The sequence below is a fragment of the Eschrichtius robustus genome, chromosome 14 (genome assembly GCF_028021215.1).
Source record: "Eschrichtius robustus isolate mEscRob2 chromosome 14, mEscRob2.pri, whole genome shotgun sequence".
In the NCBI taxonomy this organism is placed as follows: Eukaryota; Metazoa; Chordata; class Mammalia; order Artiodactyla; family Eschrichtiidae; genus Eschrichtius; species Eschrichtius robustus.
Genome location: NC_090837.1, coordinates 72,362,484 through 72,379,470, shown reverse-complemented (window position 1 = coordinate 72,379,470; position 16,987 = coordinate 72,362,484). Strand labels below are relative to the sequence as shown.

General features: G+C 38.9%; 1 protein-coding gene across 3 annotated transcripts in view; it reads right to left on the bottom strand.

The window, feature by feature from the left end:
- Window positions 1-581: 581 nt before the first annotated feature.
- The window catches only part of ARK2N (arkadia (RNF111) N-terminal like PKA signaling regulator 2N), an 80,704-nt gene continuing 64,298 nt past the window's right edge, over window positions 582-16,987 (bottom strand). For all 3 annotated transcript variants that reach the window (XM_068563335.1, XM_068563334.1, XM_068563336.1), the window contains 2 exons: window positions 13,394-13,520; window positions 582-4,456 (listed from right to left, as the gene is read on the bottom strand). In XM_068563335.1, the coding sequence (XP_068419436.1) occupies window positions 4,267-4,456; window positions 13,394-13,520 (317 nt within the window). In that variant the 3' untranslated portion in view covers window positions 582-4,266. The remainder of the gene's footprint in view (window positions 4,457-13,393; window positions 13,521-16,987) is intronic.

Below are 16,987 nucleotides of genomic sequence, written 5' to 3'. Positions count from 1 at the left end.
TAACCAAATAAAAAACCTGAAAATAGAACCAAATTAGGAGGAAAGTTCTTTGGGCTATTTTTGAAACACCCTGTATTTGCTTCAACCACGAGCAAAGTGCACACAGTCACAGCATCTTACCCTGGCACGTTGGTCTCTGGGAAGTTAACTGTCAGCTGAGTTTTGTTCCCAGGAGCAAAGGGGCCTAGCACTAGGGAGCCTTTCGCCAGCTTTGAAATCTCACTGGTTCTAACTGGAAAGGGAAGTGGGGGCTACAGGAAAGCTAATGCAAAACTCTTTTTATCTAAATCTAACACACCAAAGGCCACCTGCAAAACATTCTAGAAGTAGGATACAGCTGTTGCTTGGAAAAAATCAGGCAACTTTAACAATAAGATCTGATAACAAAATATAATTCACTTTCACATCCAAAAGCTAACTTGGGAGCTGCTCCAGGCACCATCTAATTAACTGAAGCAGATAGAAAAAAAAAATCCTCAGAAATTATCTTTGTTTAAATACACTCTATTTTATTTTGTCTTAAAATAGTTTAACCTTTATGCTACAGACTTATTTCAAAAAACAGAAAATCTTATCTTGCACCAAAAAATATATATATAACACTCTGTTTTATTATTTTTTTTTCTCCAAAGACCATTAAATACTAAATGGAAACAAAAACTAAATAATGAATGTAAAGAAGAACCAAATTTTGTTTTAAAAACTAGAGTCACACATTTTAAAACATTAATTCTAAGCAATGATTTGTCGTCACTGCATCAAGTCCACGCTCACACTCCAGCAACAGCAGATCTGTTAACCACCAAGTGCATTGGTTCCTAGCCATACAATGGCTAACATTTCATTTTCACGGTAAGAGGAGCAAAAGGCTTCAATGACTTTTGTACTCTTTAAACAACAAAAATATTTCCTAGTTATCCAGTGATTTTTTTTTTTTAAGATCACTACCCTTTAAAACTTGTTAAAAGAATAAGAAGTACGTAGTGTTTTAAATAAAATGAAAAAATACAACAGCATTGGACTAAAATACGTGATTATTTTAAACAAACAGTGCACAATCTGAGGAAGTTTGGTTAGGGCGCAATCATTTTTATATATACATGGAAGTCGCATCATACACATACTGAAAAACAGGGATGGAGGGGGAGCTCTTTGCCTTTAAAAAAAAAACCTTTAAACTGAAAGACAATACTGTGTTCCCAGCTTTTTCAAAAACCTTGTGACACAGTATAAAAAGCAGGCAACAAATTCATTTTTAAATTGCCTATGGTGCTAATCTGCTAAAAGTAACAATGAAAAATTGACTAAATTAGCAAATCAGATGGTTCATATTCACAATTGATAATAATAAAAGCAGAGTTTATGGGATGCTCAATTGTTACGAATAATGGAGTCCACTCAGTTCGGCCCCTTCCATCAAAATGAAGAGACAACTACTGGCGAGCAACAGCTACGTATCAATATTGCTGTACTGATGCAATAGCTAAGTTACCGCTCTGTGGTTTCAAATTGGGGGAAGGGGGGCACTTAACCAAGTTAGTGCCATAAACCAATCTGCGACCCAAGTGTACCATTTTAGTGGAGATATTACTTTGAAGAGACGGTGAAGCATAAAGTGTCTATGCTCCCAAATGCAAAACTTTGGTTAAAAAAAGACCCCCTTAAAAGAAACTTTAAATGTCAGAATTTTAAATTTACCACAGAATTTTATCATTAATACCTTGCCAGAAACCACATCCCTACTCTTCTGGATCTGGCAATGAAAGAAGAGTTGAAACATAGTCTCTCTATAGTTAGTAGGTGGAAAAGTCCCAACCTAGTAGGGAGAAAAGCTATCTCTACCATCCCTTCCCCTCCCCGCTTTTTGCATATTAATTTTTGTTCTCCTGCATCAAGCCAGATAGTCAGGGTGCTGGAAAAGGGACAGGTGAGGGAAAAGTGTAACCCAATATAAAAAAGCAAAAGGCCAGAAAAGAGCTTGGTTACAACTCCGCTCTCCGCTCCCAACCCACAGTGCACACAGCACACCCAAAGAATTCTCCTTAGAGGATGACTGTTAGGGACTAAAGAAAATATGTCCTGGGAAATCCCCTGCTATACGGAATTGGACAAAATATACTGCTAACGTAAGAACAGGTAATGCAAGAATGTTCTTTAAAATGGGGCTCTGCCCTGATAGTGGGGGGGAAAGTAAGCTGCAAAAACTTCAAGTCATATAATCCACTCTATTCTTTCCCTAATGATTTTCCTGGAAAATATAGACCAGAAATTGTACATTTCTGCTCTGTCTAGCATTTTAATTCAAGTCAAAAACAACGTGTAACAGTAAAATTCAATAAATTAATCCTAAAGTAAAATGTGAAGGTCCAAGGATACACCAGTAGTGAATCTGCAGAAGGTCCTATTTTGCTCTGGCCTCTGGGTCTTTGGTTTTTGTCTAGAATTGTGGCCACGTGAGAGACTTGAGACATGAGGTGCTAAAACTAGAGATTCACGATCTCTTTAAAAGCCTGATCTATTAAAAGCAGAATGATAGGAAAATTAAAAGTTGATGAAGAACAGAGTCCAGATCAAATGTGATGTTATCAGAGAAGGTGAAAGAACACATCCTTAAATACACTTCCATGGAAGAGGTGTACGGACAAACTAAAGCAGCAGGAAGAAGGGTAAAGGAATAAGCGAGTCTTTACACACACAGGAGACAAGGCCAGGCAGCTGGAGCCAGGCAGCCGGACGCACGCACATGCGGTGGGTGTCCTGTTCTCTGCAGCAGCCCCACAGCACCACCACAGCGCCTTATGCAGAACAGGCACTTGGTATAAATGTGTGTCCGCTGAGTGGAAACTGAAAATGGTAGTTCTCATGCTCTTATGATAAGGAAGAGCCACCAAGGCATTTGGGAAGGGAGGCAAAGGGCTAGAGCCCCATTATATGGTAAAAATGGAAACAAAAGCAAACAAAAAAGCAGACAAAAACTGTGGAAAAACAAAAAGTGAGGTCTTCTAAGCCAGCATTACTTCACTCCTCCCTGTGCACAATACATAGTGTTCTAATTCTAGGTATTGCTTGTAAAATAATTCACTAGTAACTACAATGTTATAGTAAAAAAGGTAGTAACTAATGCCACAAAACTCCAACACCGGCATTTCCTGAATTCCCTGATGCTCCTACTACCCTTTGTTATTCCTGTTAGATACTGTAAAACCTACAGGGCCATTAATGTGTTTTGCATCTGGTTTCTTATGATGTATTTTGAATTTTCCACTTTTAGAAGGTAGAGGAGAAAAATACCCAAATATAGCAACAGGTCAACTTCAACTCAAGTATCAAACAGTTGTCATTACATCCTTTATGGAGAGACCAGCTATAGAAGAAGGCACTGCCCTCTCAGATTTTTCAAGTGCCCATAGCCTTAGAAGCCACACAACTTTTCATATTCTACCTAAGTAACAGGTTCTATGTTTCTCCCATTATTTGAAGAAACCAGGGGGAGAAAAGGGATCTCTCAATACTCTCCTCAGATGCCCAAACCTCATGGTGGGTTATCTATCTGAAATGCCTCTGCCCCACAAGGAGATATTTTCCAGAGTTATGAATTATTGCAACAAGGAGATCAACTAAGTCACCTTAGCAGTATTTATAAACACAAAGGGTCATGTCAATTATTTGTGTTGTGGGAATTCAGCCAGGAGCAAAGTCAGGAAAGAAGGCAGAAGACTTTAAGCTAAAAGAAAAGTAACATTTCTGTCTTCTATTTTTAAGGACAGGTTTTCAATGCACATGCCCTACTAGGTGCCAAAAAGGACCTGACTAATATGTGTGCAAATGCCCTAAGGTAGGAGTGCCAATGGGTGGGCTGACAGTGGTCAAGTCTACATATTAATTTTATTACACAGAAAAATAAATACAAGATTCAAAAACTGAAATCCATTTCACCTGGTAATTAAAATATCATTCTAAAAGGAAGGCAGTTTCCTAAGATTGAAAGTTACCAAGTAAAATGAAGTTGTCTAATAAAATTCATCATTCTCAGATTCCTACTGAGGGAAAGAAGAAATTCTTTTCTCTGTGATAAGTTACTTTCCTAAGTGACTTCTTTTAATTTAAAAAAAAAAAAAGGAAGGGGGCAATTTTCCATGAGTTTCAATTATACAAATGCCACAAACAGCTTCTGAAGCTGAAGCTATGACAATGAACTTCCATGTCACAAAGAGGAGGAGGAGTAAGTGGAAGGGAACAGTGCAGAGGAAACACAGTGACATTGCATTACAGTAGGTATTTACGTCTGCTATCCTCATCCAATGTAAGGTCAACAACTTCTGCAGGTGACGCCCAAGTCTGCTGGGGAGTCACAGCAGTCCATGACTGTGTTTGCCGGGTGCTAACATACTGCGTGCCAGAGCCATGCTTCCATGAAGAAACACTCTGAATCACACCTCCTCGAGGATGAACACACCTGCAATTGAAATGAAGAGCAAAAGCATGGTTAATCCTACAGAAGGCAATATAGCTTCAGTTGTACTGACCAATACTTTTACTAAGATAAGCCTACTATGCAAGTTCATCAAACCCATAACCAATATCCTTCCCCCTTTTCCTCCTTCCCTCCATGTCTGTCTGTCTGTCTGTCTCTCCACCTCTCTCAGTTTAGCCTTAAAAAGGCCAAGACTCTTGTCTCAGCCACAAAGTCCTGAGTTATGTCTAGATCTGTTACTGAAAATGGATAAGATGATGCTTCTCTGAATTCATTTAAGCCTCTGGGGTCTTCAGGATAGGGCAGCATATAAATCCTGAGCAAAATTAAGATGCCCAGACAATCTTAGTCTCAGCTAATGAAACAGTAAGAAATACAGGTGAAACTTGTTCTTAAAATAAGTTCTGTCCCATATTTGTTAATAGTACTTTCAAAAACAGAAGTAGTAATACCCCTTTTACAGATTAGATGTCTAAACGTCTTTAAGTACTAGGTCATGAGTTAAAGATCAATTTCCCTCAACCTGAAGGTGACAAGAGAAACACCTGGTTAGTTCATCACAACCACTTATGCTTTAGTTCAGTGAAAATAACAAGGCTGAAGTACTCAGTTTAGATTCTCTAACAGTATCCTATAAGAGGGACAGAACTGTCTTGCTGACAAATCTCATGAGTTCATTGTTTGGGAGAGAACTGTTTCAGAAATACCTACATGTTGAATTCTACATTCCAGTCAAATGATAGAACTGTGAACCTCCAGGATGAACCACTGAGTAAGTTTTGATTCATATGAGAGGAAGGCAGGCAGCTCAAGCTATCACTGCTCCTGATGTCCACACATCTAAATTATAGACCTGTCTCCATGCAACATATGTGAGAAGTGACAAGTGGCATGACTCTAATCACACAAACTACTACAATGGATCATGAGCAGCTGTTCTGACAACAGCTGTATATGATGAGTGATGCTGAATCACCTAAGAACTCCAGCTTCGACCCCATGCTACCTGAACCTCTAGGTTCAAAAGAAAACATCAGAGTAACAACAGACAAGGCTTAGCTGCAGAACTGCCCTTAAGGACCCTTAAGCTTATGGAAAGAGGCCCTGCTCCTACAAAGGCCAGCCTGAAAATGACTCCCTTACCAAGAGAGGTGCCGAAAAACAGATCCCTTGGGGCCAGAGTAGGGGTAGGATGCAGATTTGTTACAGTACCAGAGGGCCATCATCTTTTCAGAAATGGGCTAAGAGTAGCTACTAACCCAGAAGCGACCATATTTTCAAAATTAGCTAGTAAAAAGCATTAAAATAAGACACACAGGGACTTCCCTGGTGGTGCAGTGGATAAGAATCCGCCTGCCAGTGCAGGGGACATGGGTTCGAGCCCTGGTCCAGGAAGATCCCACACGCCACGGAGCAACTAAGCCAGTGCGCCACAACTACTGCGCCTGCGCTCTAGAGCCTGCGTGCCACAATTACTGAGCCTGTGTGCCGCAACTACTGAAGCCCACGCGCCTAGAGCCCGTGCTCCGCAACAAGAGAAGCCACCGCAATGAGAAGCCTGTGCACCACAACGAAGAGTAGCCCCCGCTCGCCTCAACTAGAGAAAGCCCGAGCGCAGCAACGAAGACCCAACGCAGCCAAAAATAAATAAAATTAAACCTTTAAAAAAAAAAAAAAGGAAAACAAGTCCAAAGTCTAATCCAAATCTGTCCACCCCTTAAATACACTCAGATTAAATGACCAAGCAGTCACGGAACAATGTCAGCCAAATGAGTCCATCCAACATTTTAAAGAAACGGTTTTGATGACTGATGACAACAGAATACTAAAATTATTAAGCAGTTTCTCCTCATCTGACACGCCCGACAGACCTATGAGGTAGATGTGGAAGTTCTTATCCATACTGACAGGGAAACTGAGGATTAAAGAGGTTACATGACTTGCCCAGGGTCATACTGTTTGAAAGTATAGGCAAAGGAACTTCAGGCCAAGTCTGATTTCTGGTCCAATGCTTTCCACATCATGTTGTTGCTTTACAAACGTGTGTATTAAATGCGGTAAGGAAAAACACGGCAAGAGTCAGCAGAGTGCAAAGACAGGCCCAGAGCAACAATTTAAAAATATAAAGTTCTTCAATAGTTCAAAAGCTCATCTGTCAAGTAGTTACTGAAGTAAAGTTGGTTAGAAACTTAGAAAAATCAGGGAATGAATGACTACCAAAAAAAGTCAATGTAATCATTGACAGAATTCCTAGAAATAACTCTGAAATAAAAGCAGTATTTAGTCCCAATTGTTACTCTGCACTGCTCCTTAAGTAATCATACAATGTAACATCAGGACATCAGGTAGTGGCTTTAAAAGGGATCTAATCCAATCTTCCCATTTTACAGAAGAGAAAACCAAAACCAAAAGACAACTGCCCAGGGTCTTAAGAAAGTAAAGCATGGAATCAGAACAAAATCAGGTCTCCACTGGGGAGTTTATTTCCAACTATGTCTTTCTCAGACTGCTCCCAAAGTACTATACACTATGTTTGATTGTAAGGGGAACTGCCTAGCCCCTGGGGGTAGTACAATAAAGAGCAAAGCAGATTCTAGAAAGTGTCCAGAGTAGGAGAGTGAGAGGTTTAGAGATGGTATTTACTAATGAGGAATGGTTGAAAGAGGTTATAAATAGTTCCAGTTACTGGAAACCAAACTGGGCTACGTTAAGCAAAAAAGAAAATTTACTGGAAAAGCACCTTTACTTGAGTACCTCAAAGAACCTAACGATGCTGGAACAACTAGGCCTCATTCATTTGACTCAAGCCCCAATCCTTAGTCTGTTTCTCTTCAAAATTTTAGATTCTCTGGAGAATGTGATGATCCTATCTTTGGTCAAAAGCATTCCTGTCTCCTATTAACTGCAACTGGAAGGGCAATTGCCAAAAAAGTGAGAATCATCATGGAAGGCAGCTCCTTCACCAGTACAGAGATCTTGAGAGCAGAATAACAACCATGAATCAGTTTCTAGAAGGCAACTTTTGGATGATCATTACTACACAACAATTACAGCCACTACAAAATAGAATAATCTGCCTTTTAAACATTCAAGCAATTGCTGGGGCATCTGTCAGGAATATTAATAAGATTCTGAATACAGGCAAAGCTATCCTGTTAGAAGTCAGGATAGTGGTTACAGGAGGCAAGGTGGAGCCAAGAGGGACTTCTGTTTCTTAATCTGAGAGCTGGTTACTTGGGTATGGGTACAAAAGCTAAAGCGTACACTTATTACTTTTCTGTGTGTGTTATAAGCCAATAAAACATTCAAAATTTTTTTTATGATTTAATGACCTCAGCCACCTTGAATAAAATGGTAGCTAGGAGATGGATGAGGACAGAACAAGGCTTTTAACACATTTTTTTTAAGTACAGGGGAAAAAAGGTCGAGCTCTATTTTATAAGATGGTACATTACAGAATAACTTATACCAGATGCAGAGGGGGAAAAAATTTCAGGAGGAAATGGGACTACAACAATTGTTATAAGCCCTACAGAGATGCCCTATAAAGAAGGATGTGAGAGGCTCAAAATTTTGTAAGGCAACTAACAAAGCACAGTTTCATGTATTATCACATATCCTTTTTCTATTATGAAAGATATGGGGTGGGAACATACTCAGCTGTTTTATAATTGGTCCAACAGATTCTAGTGCAGACGCAAGCTTTTTTCTCACAAAGCATTTAATCTGCATATGACTGGCAATAGGTTTGCACAACTAGAGCCACATTTTGAGTACTATAACCAAGAAAAACTGCTTAGGCCTCACTTCCATAGACCGCCCCCCCCCATCCACTATTTATAAACAATAAGTTTTGATAGAATAATTTCCTGCTCTTCATATATTAAAACCAAAAAAAGGAGACTTCAGAGTAGAAAGGAAGAAAAACACAAAAAGAGGGCAGGCTCTGATGATCAGCTGTTGATACAGTTAACCTACTATTCTAAGAAAACAACATTAAAAATTAATCACTTTTGCTCTCATTTACAGATTCTGAAGGTGACCTCTTAGATAACATTCCTACTTATTTTTCCTAACTGAAGGTAGAGTGAATCCTTGTAGCTTCAGGGAAATGCTTATCTGCCTCCCTTGCTTTTTTTAGGGTTAATGTTAGCAATTGGTTCTAAGCAGCAATCAGTCTTAAATGCAAAAGCCTCCCCACATCAATTCTTCTGCAGAGGGGTGAACCAACATTAACCAATGGACCATAGGACCATGTGAAAGAAGGTAAGGGTCTGATTATTCATAAAAGCTTCAGAGAACAGGTACTGAAAGAACTGTTCAGCACAGTTCCACACCATAAAGATACATGCATTCATCTTCCTAGGGCAATTACCAATGAAGCTTGCAGAAGAAAAGAAGGAAAACGGAACAAGGATAAAGAAAAATATTAGCAACAGGGTCATAAGTTAAAACTTATGGCAAAATTAAGTGGGCACAGAAGAACTAGAGATGATGGAAAAGTCTCCATCTCACTGGCAAAGAGCATCTTGTGAAACTGGACTGTCCAAAAATTAACACCTAGAAGTGACATCTAGGTAATGACAGGAGTTCATCACAGCAATCCAAGGCAACCATAAAAGATGCGTTCAACCATTAGTTAGGAAAGCATGCCTTCTAGTTTATGACTAGAAGAAACACAGAAGCTAAGTGAACATATCAAAATCTAAAAGAAAAGAGCAGGGGAAGATGTTAGCATGCAAGAAAAGAAAAACAACTGTTTAACAAAAAAAAAAAAAAAAAAAAAGAGGCACATCACAACTAGAATTACTGATGTAAAGGTCAACAAACCGGAATGCTTCCAATATGGAAAAATGGCACCAAAACGCAAGTCAGAGCAACCACAGTCCCCAAGAGAACAACTCAAGAACCAAGTCTGAGTTTTTTAAAGCTCTCAGAAAGCCCACAAGGTAGAATACCAAAAGGAAAAATAAGAACAGGACAACTAAATCCAAACAAAACATCCATGCATGCAAATCGAATTAGAACAAAAAGATGTGGATCAAAACCTAAAACCTTCTTCCAAGCGATAACCCTGCCAGAAGCCCATCAATACTTCATAACTGCAACCCTAGACCTGTAAAAGAAATAAATTCCAGATGAGACACAGGCAGCTAAAGGGGCAATTCCGAAGCAACCAACAAGAAAGGCTCTCCCCCTGACCTGCTTCTCAGCTTTTTAATCTCAATGTTTGAAAGATTATCATACTTCTACTAAAGAAACTGCTGAAAAATTTTTCAGAAAGACACAGCAGAGTCAGTGAGATCCTACTCAGTCCTAGACCCAAGGGCCAAAGTAAAAGATCCCCTCAAAATGACACAAGAGTCCATTCAAAGTACTCCAACAGAATTTGTCAACTCTACATTCCATTTTATGGACAGTTATTAACCACCACTGAGATTTCAAGATAGATCTGTCACCTCCAAGATATGATTTCTCCAGGATTCAAATTAAAGGATCAGAACTAAAAAACCCAAAAAAACACATCTTTATGCTTCAGAACCTGTAAGAAAAAGTCCTTGAAAGTAATGTTATAGCATGTTATTTAAGATGTACCCAAAGTCACCTGACTTAGTTAAGAGTGAAACAAAGATGTTTATAGGGTAAAATGACAATCTGGATAAAAGACTTTAACAAGTTCAGAGAAGGGTGTACTAGAGATAATCTGTGTGCATGTGTGTGTGCTGGAGGTGAGAGAAACTTGGAATTTAAATTTCCAAGTTTTAATAGAAATATAATAATTTCAACTCCAGATAACAAAAATATTGGTAGACAAAGAAGCTCAAGATATCATTATGGAAGGAAAGTTTAACAAAGAATCTGTAAAGAAGGGTAGCTCACTCTGTAACATTTCTAGGCACAAGGAGGCAATAAAGAAGGGCGAGTCGGTAGGAGTTAATAGAGAACTGGACCATACATATCACTGATATGTCTCAGCACAGAGTAAGAGATTAGACAGACAACACAGGTTATAACCTATTCTTTCCTACTTAAATAGGAACACATGAGTAACACTGAATTAAAATTTGAAGAGTAAGTCAAGAGGAAGTTGGTAACTGGATAATGTGCTCCTGGCACAACTGAAGATAATTTACCTACATCATCTATCAGTCAATATGCAGAATAAGTTTTATAGTACACAGTCTGAAATGAAAAATACTGTAATATTTTAGAAAGATCTTGGCATGGGGCTTAAAAGTATAATCATGTCTTCTATACTTATATAATGCCGAAATAAAATAATGACAAACGTATACTGAAGTAAAGGAAAAAAACAAGAGTTCTTTCTTCTTCATCTCATGGATAAGTCAGCTTGAAGGAAATAGATGGGAAAATGAAAGAGAACTTAGGGCGCTTCCCTGGTGGTGCAGTGGTTGAGAATCTGCCTGCCAATGCAGGGGACACGGGTTCGAGCCCTGGTCTGGGAAGATCCCACATGCCACAGAGCATCTAGTCCCGTGAGCCACAATTACTGAGCCTGCGCGTCTGGAGCCTGTGCTCTGCAACAAGAGAGGTCGCGATAGTGAGAGGCCCCCGCACCGCGATGAAGAGTGGCCCCCACTTGCCGCAACTAGAGAAAGCCCTCGCACAGAAACGAAGACCCAACACAGCCAAAAATAAATAAATAAATAAATAAATAAATAAATAAATAAATAAATAAATAAATAAATAAATAAATAAATAAATAAATAAATAAAATAAAATAAAATAAAAAGAGAACTTAATAGGAAAAAGTTTTTGACTACGGCAGAAAAAAAGAGAAAAAAGAATAAGGTAAAGGAAAGATTAAAGAATGAAAATTCTTTCCCACCAGAATAGGGGAAATAACCACTTCAAAAGAAAAAGGGAAGCAGCTATGCAGGCATACTTACAGCATAAATATAGGATAGAGGATGAAGTGCTGGGACAATACTAGTTCTGATAAAGAATTAGCCACTTCTGGGGAGATGGCATGTTAAATTATGACTTAAATCTACATCCTTAAAGTCCCAATTGTTTAACTAAAAAATGCTTTCAGAAAGTATAATCAGTTCTCATTAGAAGAAGGCATCCTCAATTTATGTGCATGTGTATTTTGCCCCCACTCTCCACTCCTAAATTCACCTTTTAAATAAGCAACAGAAGAATGCTGGTGAATGTCTTATTACCTGCCTAACCAAAGATTAAAATCAGATCTAAGAATAAGGTAAGATACGATGTTATATACCTACTTGAGGAAATCACAAAATCACAACTTAACTCTTGTGGCATAGGAGAAAAATTCTACATAGAATACAGATTTTTCCAAAGACTAGATTTTGTTGTGTATATGTGTGTGTGTGTTAAATGTTCCTCAGGTATACCTCTGAGAGGGGTGTAACTAATTCTTAGGACTATATCTTAAAGCAAGAGTCAGTAAATTTTTTCTGCAAAGAGCTAGACAGTAAATATCTTTGGCTCTGCAGGCCCTAAGGTGTCTGATGAAACGTCTCAATTCTGCCACTGGAGTGCAAAACAGCCATAGACAATACGTAAGTGAACAAACATGGCTCTATTCCAACAAAACTTTATTTATGGATAAATAAATTCTATTTGAATTTCATATAATTTTCACGTCACAAAACATGTCTTCTTTCGATTTTTTTCCCCCAACCATTTAAAAATGTAAAAACCATTCTTAGCTTGAGGTCCATATAAAAACAGGCAGCAGGCCAGATCTGGCCCATGGGCTGTAGTTTGCTCACCACTACCTTAAAGAATGACAAACCTTATAAAATTATTTCCATAATACTGTACACTAATTTGATGTCTTGTGGCTTTTTTAAAAAATTCCTAAGAAACAAGATTCCCTAAATCACACAAACATCACTAGAAATACACTATTAGGAACTGACCAAAGTAACTTGCAACCTTTCATGAAAGATAAAGAGAGGTGCTCTACCAGGACATGGAAGCAACCTAAGTGTCCATCGACAGATGAATGGATAAAGAGGATGTGGCACATATATACAATGGAATATTACTCAGCCATAAAAAGAAACGAAATTGAGTTATTTGTAGTGAGGTGGATGGACCTAGAGTCTGTCATACAGAGTGAAGTAAGTCAGAAAGAGAAAAACAAATACCGTATGCTAACACATATATATGGAATCTAAAAAAAAAAAAGTTCTGTAGAACCTAGGGGCAGGACAGGAATAAAGATGCAGACGTAGAGAATGGACTTGAGGACACAGGGAGGGGGAAGGGTAAGCTGGGAAGAAGTGAGAGAGTGGCACTGACATATATACACTACCAAATGTAAAATAGAGAGCTAGTGGGAAGCAGCCGCATAGCCCAGGGAGATCAGCTTGTGCTTTGTGACCACCTACATGGGTGGGATAGGGATGGTGGGAGGGAGACGCAAGAGGGAGGGGATATGGGGATATATGTATACATATAGCTGATTCACTTTGTTATACAGCAGAAACTAACAAAATAACGTAAAGCAATTATACTCCAATAAAGATGTTAAAAAAAGAGGTGCTCTAGGAAGAGGTATGATGTCGAATGCAGATTTCTCAATTATTTGCTCCCAATATATTTCAAGATAAAGTGAAAGGCAAGAAAATATGGATTGGGGGTGGGGGGGAGTACGGTGATACTTATGCCATAACAGAAAACTCAGTCAAGCCACCTAGACATTTGCTAAAAATAAGAGACAAACATTAGTTCTGGTTCACATACATGTTTGACCGAGATGTTCTTGATATAAGACAATATGCAACACATTCTGAAGCTCATACGTGTCTATAATCAAAATGTATTTCTTAAACCACAGGAATTTGCGAAATAGCCCCACCATTCATGCCAGCCATGCCATGGCATGCCATACCATTTTCTTCTCTCCAATTAATATCCTACCTTGCATGTTCCTGAACTCCCACAATCTCCACTTCACTATCTGAAGAAGCAATATTAATTTCTTCATTGAGTGGTGCATTGCCAGCAGATGTTTTGTCACTTGCTAGGAATCCTGGATCCAAATGACCTGAGAGAGAAAGGGAAAAAAATAAGCACTACATTTTGACTCCTTATAAGCAGCAGGAACAACTCACTGACAGATTTCTCCTCCGAGTTTAATCACTGAAACAGAATCTCCTCATGAAAGCTTGCCTCCGCGAAACTGTTACCCATGTCAAGGAAACTGGGCAGTGTTCTGTTAAAAAAAAAAATTATTAAACAGAATACGTGCACATTGTTAAATGAATGTTGAAACAACATGGACGTATATAAAAGTAAGAACTTCAAGTTTCTCACTTTCTACTCGCATCCCTTAGGAGAAAAAACTTTGGAGTACTCTGACAAATATGTATATCCAGCTATAGGTATATATAAACTGTAATTATACTCTACTTCATTCTGTAATGCTTTTTGCATTCAACTCTAGTCTGCTTTTAAATGACCTGCATATGACAGGTTTGCCACCACTTAGAGGTGTCAATGGGGTTCTCTACTGCTTATCATTTTAATAGAACAAAATTCTGAACCAGAAAAGCTCAAAAGGGGACTTCCCTGGTGGCGCAGTGGTTAGGAATGCGCCTGCCAATGCAGGGGAAATGGGTTTGAGCCCTGGTCCGGGAAGATCCCACATGCCATGGAGCAACTAAGCCCCTGCACCACAACTGCTGAGCCTGCGCTCTGGAGCCTGCGAGCCACAACTACTGAGCCCATGTGCCACAACTACTGAAGCCCGCGTGCCTAGAGCCCATGCTCCGCAACAAAAGAAGCCACTGCAATGAGAAGCCCGCACACTGCAACGAAGAGTAGCCCCCACTCGCCACAACTAGAGAAAAGCCCACGCGCAGCAACGAAGACCCAACGCAGCCATAAATAAATTAATTAATTAATTAAAAAGCTCAAAGGCACAAATGGAGTAAATAACAGAATCATTAATATCATATTTATACTGGGATGCCTTATGAAAGACTTCACAATCTTCTCTCAATTTTAAACAATTTTAACAATTTTCTCTTAAGGAATGTAGATTTGACAAAATCGGACCCAAGGGAGTTCTCTGGCAGTCCAATGGTTAGGACTCCAAGCTTTCACTGCTGAGGGTGTGGGTTCAATCCCTGGTTGGGGCCAAAAAAAAAAAAAAAAAAAAAAAAGGGGTTAAAATTCAACCTATGTACTCAGCTCTTGAATGTTCTGACTTAAAAGGATGAATTTTAGAATATCTAGGAGTTAACATGGAATAAACAGAGTTGCAACAGGTACAAATTTTCATTTACTCTTTAAAGGCTATTTTTATTTGAATATATTGTCATCTGATACAAAATTATTTCTCCCTATTTAAAAAAATAATCCCTTGTGACACATCATAAAAGCTAAACCAATATAAATAAGATTTTATGTACACAACTCTCTCTTCCGCTCTCACCTCACTCACTTCAATGCTTCAAGGTCGTTAAGAAACCTTGTACTTTCATGCTCCTGCCAACTTCTAACATAACCCTTTTGGAAAACCATGGACATCCCAAAGCAAAAGCCTTACAATTTTTACACTCTCTGACCCTATAATCCCATCTCTGAGAATTTAGCCTAACAGAAAAAACTTTAAATAAGCAAAGTGTCATGATGTCAAACGATAGTCACTGGAGTGCTATGTAGAAATTTGGGAAAAGTGTATGTACAGCATACAAAGTTACATATAACAAGATAAAAATATGTATGGGCTAGTTAAAAGCTATGAAAAGTAATCAAATTTGAATATGATTGTGGGTCTTTTTTACAATTCTTTAATATTATTTTTACTTTTTTTCTTCAATTGAAAATGATGCACGTATGAGAAAACAGAAGATTAAAAAGGCTTCTAGATACAACTGGTGATTGAGATTGTATTACAGTCTGCATAGGCTTGTTAACCTTCTGTATTAAAAAATAATCTAGATAGGATTCTACGTGGTGTGGGCAGTGGTGTTGAACCCTACAAGCATACAAAAGGTGGCATCCACCAGACAAAACCCAGTTTTGTTAAATCTAGGGTGGTTACTTAAGTGGAATTGGTTAAGTCTGGATTTGGTATACCTAGATTCTTGCTCTGACTCCAATACTTTGCTTGCGGCGAAGTCTTTTATCCAATTTCTACTTCAATGTTGTAGTTAAGACTGTCGCCATGCACACGGTTCCTACTGCACTGCTATGGAGGAATACAAATTGATAGACTCCCTTTTTCCCAAACCTTCAACCTGTCCATATTCAGTATTTCGAGCAGCCTTGCTTTGCACAGCTATAACAGTCTACTTTATCTATTTGTTTCTAAAATAAATACTTGTTTATGATATGCTGTGCACTGTGCTCAGTGCCAGGAATACTACAGGGAATAAACAAGGGAGGCAGTTTCCACCCTCAACGAGCTTACAATATAGTCAGGGATAATAAAAAGCAGTCCATTGCATTATGGCTTGAAAACTAGTCTGATAGGGAGGTAAATAATAATGCCCTGGATGCACAGAGAAAAGGAATGTTTCCTGGACTTGAGGATAATCAAGGACACTGAGCTCTCGGGGAAGAGTAGGCACAGGTGAAGGGAAGTACCATAAGCAACACTGTGTGCCCTTGAGGGTATAGAAGTTTGGTGAAATTTGGGATAACGGTAGTTAAAAAAAAAAAGTAATGAGAAATGAGCTGGCAAAGTCAGCAGAGGTCAGATCATGGGTAAGGAGCCTGGACTTGACCTTGAGAAGTAGGAAGCCAATGAAGGATTTCAGCAGAGGAATGACATGATCTGATTTTGTATTTTGAAATTTTTCCTTTTGGAGTATGGAAATGGAATCAGTAGCAGGGCAAGAAATACTAGAGGCAAGGAAAACAGTTAGACTGCTATAGTTTCCGGGGTGAGAATCGACTATGGCTGAACTAGAAAAGAAACAAAAGGAGGAATATTGTGTTTCTGTAAGTACAAAGGGTGAGTAATGTTGGGAATCAGGCAAAGTAAAAACGATGCCTAGGTTTCTGATTTAGGTAACTGGATACAGTGCCATTCAGTGCACCAATGAACATGTGAGGGTGGTTGCTTAGGATGATGATGTGCTTTTGAGATGTCCAATAGGCAGTTGAAGGTACTACCGTTCTAAAGCTCAGGTCAGAGGTCTAGAGAGGAAATAACAGATTTGGTAAGTCCTCCCAATAGGTGGGGAGATAAAGGTCATCCAGAGGAGTGAAGGGGGCTTAGAACAGAACCTTGATAAACACCAATAATTAAGGGATGGGCACAGAAAGAGGAGCTCACCAAGGTTCAGCAAGAGACAGAGAAAGAAAATCTGAAGACATGAAGCCAGGGCACCATAAAAAGAGCATTTCTAGGAAGAAGTGCTTAACAATGCCCAATACAGAGGCACAATAAGAGGAGGAACTAAGTAGAGGCCACTAGAATTGGTGATAAGATGACCATACATGACCTTGGCCAGGGGAACCTCAGAGGAATGATGGGTCTGAAGCTAATGTAGCAAAGCA